This window comes from Scophthalmus maximus, chromosome 19 (genome assembly GCF_022379125.1).
Source record: "Scophthalmus maximus strain ysfricsl-2021 chromosome 19, ASM2237912v1, whole genome shotgun sequence".
NCBI classification, from domain to species: domain Eukaryota; kingdom Metazoa; phylum Chordata; class Actinopteri; order Pleuronectiformes; family Scophthalmidae; genus Scophthalmus; species Scophthalmus maximus.
This window is the reverse complement of record NC_061533.1, coordinates 9,395,237-9,402,349: the sequence shown is the minus strand read 5'-3', so window position 1 is coordinate 9,402,349 and position 7,113 is coordinate 9,395,237. Positions and strand designations below refer to the sequence as shown.

General features: G+C 42.2%; 1 protein-coding gene across 3 annotated transcripts; it reads right to left on the bottom strand.

The window, feature by feature from the left end:
• Positions 1-1,471: 1,471 nt before the first annotated feature.
• Positions 1,472-5,043, bottom strand: LOC118314027 (selenoprotein P). 3 transcript variants are annotated; one of them, XM_035640108.2, is made up of 5 exons: positions 4,882-5,041; positions 4,004-4,238; positions 3,635-3,847; positions 3,368-3,485; positions 1,472-3,254 (listed from the first exon to the last, which is right to left on the bottom strand). In XM_035640108.2, exons 2-5 carry the CDS (start codon positions 4,204-4,206, stop codon positions 2,562-2,564), a joined length of 1,227 nt encoding a protein of 408 aa, XP_035496001.2. In that variant the 5' UTR covers positions 4,207-4,238; positions 4,882-5,041; the 3' UTR covers positions 1,472-2,561. The 3 variants fall into 3 exon arrangements, with proteins under 3 accessions (XP_035496001.2, XP_035496000.2, XP_035496002.2); XM_035640107.2 differs by having other exon boundaries at positions 4,004-4,235; positions 4,882-5,040; XM_035640109.2 differs by having other exon boundaries at positions 2,589-3,254; positions 4,004-4,235; positions 4,882-5,043.
• Positions 5,044-7,113: the final 2,070 nt, after the last annotated feature.

The following is a 7,113-nucleotide window of genomic DNA, read 5'->3' as shown; positions in this document are numbered from 1 at the left end:
TCGCTCTTGCTGCTGGGGTAAGTGGAGAGGAAACGGCTGCAGAAACAGTTGTGCATCAGGGGGAAAGCATATTGGACATTAAGACAGAGGCTGTGTACTGCACTGCTCTGTGTGGGACTGATTGAATCAGAGAGACAGCCACTCACAGCTCTTCGTCTCAGGACATTGCAGGTAATTACCCATAAGTCACTGTTCCCCTGTATTGGATCTTCACCCCAATTACGCCCACACAAGCGGTCCGCCTCGCTCTCATTTATTACCTCCGGTTGTTTGCTGACCTTTTCAGACACACAGTCTGACTGGCGATTCAGATACATGACACTGTGCAGAGCGTGTTACACTTTCAGTCTTGGAGACAATTTCACAGGTTCTGAGCTGAATGTTGACATCATTCTGTGTGTGTTAGCACAGATGCTCCCTCTGTTGTTGGCACATTTAGCGCATCCAAGGGCATTGTAAATACATCGAAAAAACAACTTTACGGTTTTTACTTAAACAGAATAAAAACTATTTGTGTAAATGTGTTTTCTGCAGTCTATCACCAGAATAATTAGTATAAAAAGAGCTGTGAGAAGAAGTGTATAGTCAGTCTACTATTTGTGTATGCATGTTTATCAGAAGCCAGCTATTGAGTTGAGGAAATCTAAATATGTGAAACCAAAAAGGAGATGGACATTTTTCCTTTTAAATAGTTCCACTTAAGTGAAAGCGCTTTCTGAAGTGATTAGGATAGTGCGATAGTCACTGGATTGAAAACTGTTTGTGTTTGTACGTGTGTGAGAGGGAGGACAATGGAGGAAAATCTCTGTTAACACGATTCCGAAAAAATGCGAGAGTAATAATAGTAATAATCAGAATAAAACCACACTTGGGTAAGTCATTTGAGCTGGAGAGGCGGTCTGTTTATAGCTCATTTTGGTGGAGTCGTCAAAGAATGTGGAGAGCCTGCAAGGGGTCAGTGAGGAGGACAAGCTCTATCACTAAACACCACAGCAGTTAGCAGTTTAGTGTGGAAGAGTTTGTTATTTTGTGTAGGCCTTCAACACCACCTGCTGACAAATATGAATGGAAAAAAAATTCAAAGCACCCAAATAACCCAAGCAAAAACTGTTTTGTCAATGTGACACCATAAGGGACCAAGGGTCTCAAGATCTGTATTTTTTTTTTGCACTATTGGACTTTGATGACATGCTCCAACTTCTATTAATATCATAAAAACACTAGTATTGGGGGTAATTTGATCTCCCTGCTTTGTTGATGTCACGTGATCAACTGCTAAGGCATTTGCACAGTTGGCATATCCCACAAAGATTCACTCCCCCCAGACATACAATACCATATATATATATATATATATATATATATATATATATATATACCCCACTCTTCTTCTCACACAGCAAATTCAAAGCCATTAAATATTCACTCTCATTTTTTTTTCTTTGACAAGAAAACACACATAAACTGAAACTGTAGCTCAACCATCTTTATTCAACACTTCCATGTGTGACAACTTCAACACAAAACACTTCTCTGTGCAAGCATCGGGTTGTCGGTGATTATCTTTCCACAGAAACCGTCATTAAGCACAGAGTGGGTTCCAACTGTCATTCATTGCTTCACTCTCGGCCTTTTCCCAAACAATAGAGCTTTGTATTATTTTTTATCTTTTTAAAACAAGCTTTGTATAAATGTGCAATTTGCCACCAACAAATCTAGTAAATGCAACAAAAGAAATACAGAAATGTCAAATACTCGTTTGGAAGTGGGAAAAAAAGATAAACAAGTGTTGCTAGTGCCATTATATGTGCTCAAAAACAGTGATCAATAGCATGCCCTACAGAAAAATGCATCACTGGTATGAACTTTTTTAGGTTTTCTTTTACATATTTTGTGCTTTCAGGGTTAAAAAAAAAAAAAGTTGCATTACCTTCTTGCAAGATTTAATTCACGGAATCTGAACTCCTGCATTGGCTTCTTATCTTATTCTTCCTTCATCTATATATTTTTTTTCAATATTTGCAGATTCCATCAAATTGTTCGTATTTCTTCAAACCACCTCTCATACGGAATTTTGAAATATTTTGAGTGCTCATCATGTTCCTGGACTGCCCTCTCCTCTCTCTCCTGCCGAACTTCATACAGACGCCACTAGAGCGTAGTTTCTGCGCCTGGTTTCATAGAGGACGGAGAGAGCAAAATGGGGAAGGCAACATAGGAATATGACAACCACATACTCCTGAGAAAGGATGAGAGCAAAACACTGACAGACATGCAGAGACGGGTGAAACACGGCATTCGATTTTTAAGGCACAGGCAAATTATTCGCATATCTGTTGCCAAATTTAAAGAGTTTCCAATTCATGATTTGTGTGGATCTTAATCTGTGTGACGCTGGATTCCATCTGTTCATCTATGCCCCATCTACTGTATGCTGTCAGGAACTGCCCCGCCCTTTCCCAGGGTAATACTTGTTGGTAAAAAATGTGCTTGACCCTGGTGTTGTTAGCAGATGTTCATATGAGGCTGATATCAGAGTCAGCTTACAGCTGCTCTCACCCTCAGCTCACAACACCCGGGGGTCAGGCTCACTGGGCCGGCTGAGCCTGCTGTCAGTCAGCAGGAGGCGAGCGTCACTGTCAGGTCTCCCTAACATTATTGGCTGCATCGCCCATCAGCCCGTGTCACTGTCAGGAGGCGGGCAACGCCTCATCACAGTGTCACAGACCGACGGGCTGCTCGCTCCCTGCGTCGTCAAACAGCCTGCGTCAGTGTCAGCATCAGCTGAGCTTTGGAGAGGCGTCGTTGTCAGAGCCTGCTGTCCACTGTCAGCTGTGCTTTGACTTTCAGCTCGCCTTCTTTGGTAGTCAAGGCATCACAGGGGCTCCGCGGGCCTCCTGTGGCATCTGGTGCATGTGCACTGCTTGCTGCATCTGGCCTAAATCCACAGGTTGCTGACTATCTTGCTCATGCCCCTGTGGTCTAAGACCCTGATAACTTTGACTTTGCCCTTGATCATGGCCATGGCCAGCGCCGTCATGGTTTCCATGGTGATGACCATGGTTGTGACCACCTCCGTGGCCAAAACCACGGGGGTGAAAACCATGATTATCCCCATGGCCATGACCGTGGTGATGTCCATGATGGTGACCATGCCCGTGACCGTGTCCGGTGTCTTCCTCTGCAGCTGGGATAGCAACTGCATCAGGCTGTGCATCTGCTTTCCCTTTGCACTCCTCTGGGGTCTCAGCGCTCTGTGAAAGAAAATCAAAAGATTGGACATGCAAACAAAGCCAAAACAAATTTCAGTGTATTATGTTTATTTTATTTTAATAAATGTACTTTAATGCACTTAAGTGTGGTCTACCTCATGTGTGCAGTCCCCACATATGCGTTTGCAGTAGGTATCTTTGATCGCACTCTCAACATGACCCTGTCCGATGATGGAGTACGGGAGTGAAATGTGGTGGGTGAGACGGCCACACCTGATGGCAGTAGGGTAGAAAAGCGAGGTGAGGTTAGGTATGTGTGTCAACTTTAAAGGTCGAAATAAATCAAGAGAAAAAGAAAAAAAACATCTGCTCTTGATTTCCTTTTCAAAATATGAAGAAACTACCCACTAGAGGTAACGAACCTGTCATAAATGAGAAAGTCGTCTTTCTCTCCACTCAGTGTCTGCCAAACATCAGGCTGTTGCTCCTCCTGCTTGTACAGTCTGATGTTGGATGACAGTCTCTGTTCCAGCATGGTGTGCAGGCGCACTGCTTGCTCCCCCTGGTGGTTAATCACCATGTATATCACATCCTTCAATCCCTGACTCTCTAGCTTCTGGTGCAGGCCATCCATTCTGTTCAGAGGAGGACAATCAGAGACCATGAGTTCAAAGATCAGTAACCAAGTAAGAAAGTTATCAATGAGGACTGCTAGGGTGCAATGTAATGTCGCGCTTTGTCTTGAATTGACAAAAGAGCAGGTCAAAGAGGTCAAAGTGGAGGCCAACTACCTGGAAGCCTGCACCAAGCAGAACAGTCAGCTGGCCTGTAGAAGGGCCACCACTGTCACCTGGCCCATCGTTCCCTTCATTGGCTCCACCTCCCCGATCCTCCACTCTTGCGGCAGTTGACAGCGAGGCCCACCCCCGTCACTCTCTGCTCCGCCCCCATGGAGCAGGCAGAGAGTGAGGAGCAAGCTGAGGCCCACCCACATCCCTGTGGTGCCTCCTCACTGCCCCAGATCTGCTGAGCACAGACAAGGAGGGGATAGTGGCGTGGAGGAGGGAGGAGTTGGGGGAAGGGGGCAGCAAGAGGAGAGAAAAAAACAGAGGAGAGAATAGCAGCGATTTGTCAAACTCAGCAGACAAAAGTTGATAGTATGGTACAAAAGATCAGAGAAAGGTTATCCTTTTTACATTCTCCAAATCATTCGACTGCTCCTTCTTTTTACTCTAGTTCTGGCTGGATTGGACAAAACTATATAAGGAAAATTGTGCAAGTAGTAGACTGCACAAAGCAATTTATTTGAAATTCGTCACGATGTGTTATTTCAAATATGAATTTACGCTATAATACACATTTGAAACACAACAAAAAAACATTAAGTCCAGCATGTTGCGTTTGGATGTTGAAAGATAAGTCTAAAACGTGTGTATTACCACATTAATGCTAAGTAGACATATTAAATAATGTAGAAAACTGATTTGTGACTGGATGTTTCCTCGTTACACTGCAAGCACATTGATAACATCTGCGTTCATGACAAGTTCAGATATACTCAATTGCGTAATACCCCGAGGTCCTGTGTTTATGCGTTTATTAATTTGCGAATACACTTATTTACTGCATTTTAGGTTTCTGGTTAAATGCAATGAATTCTGTCGCTTACCCTTTAGTTGAAAAGTTTGCTTCCCTCGCTCAGGTCTTTGCTCCTGCAACTCCTAGGACAAAAACAAGTCTCTTCCCCCGACCGCTCGCCCCTTTTATACTCTGCTTGTTGTTTTTCTATCTGGAAGGAGGACAAAGTTCAGTCGCAGCTGTTTGCTGATGCCTGCACTTTTCTTCAGTTCGCAGCTTTTTAAATGCAAAATGTTTGGGATCAGTTGGCAGTTGGACAATTTCCTTGAGGAGAAGATGTGTGTGGAGGAAATGTTTTGCCTCTTTGTCATGACTGGTTAAGATTTGTTAGTCCTGCAGAATGAACGTGTATTTCCCAAACATTTTAACATTGTGTTAATATTAAACAGAGGTGTATCAGTTTCCAAGAACATTGTGCAACTTACTTCAGCACAGAGAAAAGGGATGGGAAAAAGGACAAAGGGCAGGAGTCTGGTTTGTGTCCAGCATGTTTCTGCAAGGTCCACACAAGTACAACTAGCTGCAGCCATTTAATATGCACAATTGGCATAAATCCTGAACAGGTCTCCTGCAATTTGATACACACATAAGTAGTTAAAATACTAACATGCATTCTTACTTAAAGCTTCAGGTGCTTTACCAAATTATTCCTAATTCTTGTTAAATTCTTGTCAGGTGAATTGTGAATTGTTAAGTGACACTGCATTAGAGGGTGAGTGATCTAAACAGATGTTTAAAAGCTGCAAACAGCCATGCAGCATGCACATATAGGACATGCAGTTAGAAGCAGCAAGGGCGTTATTCTCAAATTACTAGGGTCAAATGCCAGTAGAGTTTTGTCGTTTAGCAAGTTACAACAAATCATTTAAACAAACACTGCATGGACACGTTTTCAAACAATGACCATAGTACCATATACTAACAAAATATTGCAGTATTTTGTGTATTTGCAGCTTATTGGTGTGACTTTTTGTCAAGAAGTGTTTTTTTATCTCCATGGTGACTTTATCTTCCAGTGTTGTATGATTGCCTTGCATTATATTGAAGGTGTTCCTTCATTGTGTCCATCCCCGGTATATCTTCATATCAGTTTTAGCTGTTCGTGTTGATGCAAGGAGTCCTATTAGGGAACACCCAAAGCCACATACTGCAGCAATTAATTTGGAAATATGATTTTACTCAAAATCAGCAGTGCATGGTACAGGGAAAATACCAGCAGTATTGAACACTCTACATGACATGGAGGAAATATTGCCTTCAGCAGCAACTTAGTTAGAACTGAAAATATACCCGGGCATTTACAAGAAGCGATTACAGAAAACATGCAGAATAATTGAAGGTATCAGCGTCTATAAACACCGCCTGGTCGGTGCAGGGATACATAATGACTCAGCAGTCGACTGATACAACAGGGAGTGACATGACTGTACGATGTCTTGGGAGAATTATATTCTGTGACCTCTTGTTACTCATTTACAGTGTCTGACACCATGCACGGCATGTGCCCCTCATGAGAACACTCTGACCTGAATAATCTATAATACATATCGGTTTGTTTCACGGGATCTTATTCAATAATATTAAGATATGCTAACAATAAAACTTGTCAGCACATTAAATCATTGACTCGTGGGATCTTGTAAGTGGATACACTGCCAGCAATGGATGAAGATTATGCCTCAGTTTTAATCTTCAACCCAACTGTTTAATCATATCCACAATCTAATCTGTACAGTGGCCCATTGTCATGCAATCATTGTCAGTTAATCTTCCATCTACCAGTAACAGGAGTACATTCAACTATTACATTATTCACATTACTTGAAGTGAATCAAATTTTCTGCATTGGTAGGGCATAGCACATTACATTATCCAGGTTTACATGGGCAGGTAGGAGACATGATCATTGTAATTTCTATAATCATGATCAATAGCAGGCGATCCACTAGAACATAACTGTCACACGGAGGAATCAGTAGAGCATGTAGTTTTACAGTGCCATAAATACACACAAGAGCGCAAAGCATTAAAGAGGGGAATCGGGAGACTTGGAGTCAAAGAGATGACTTTAAAAATATATATTTTCTATCGGGATAAAATTCACAAAATAGCCACATTTATATTTATTTATTTTAATTTTGTTTTGTTTTGTTTTGCTTGTTTTTGGTTCTTGTTTTGGGTAGAAAAACTCTGTCTCACACTCCAACATAGTGGGGGGCGGTAATGCACCGTAACGCTGGTTGCCACCCGCCAAAGAAAAGGA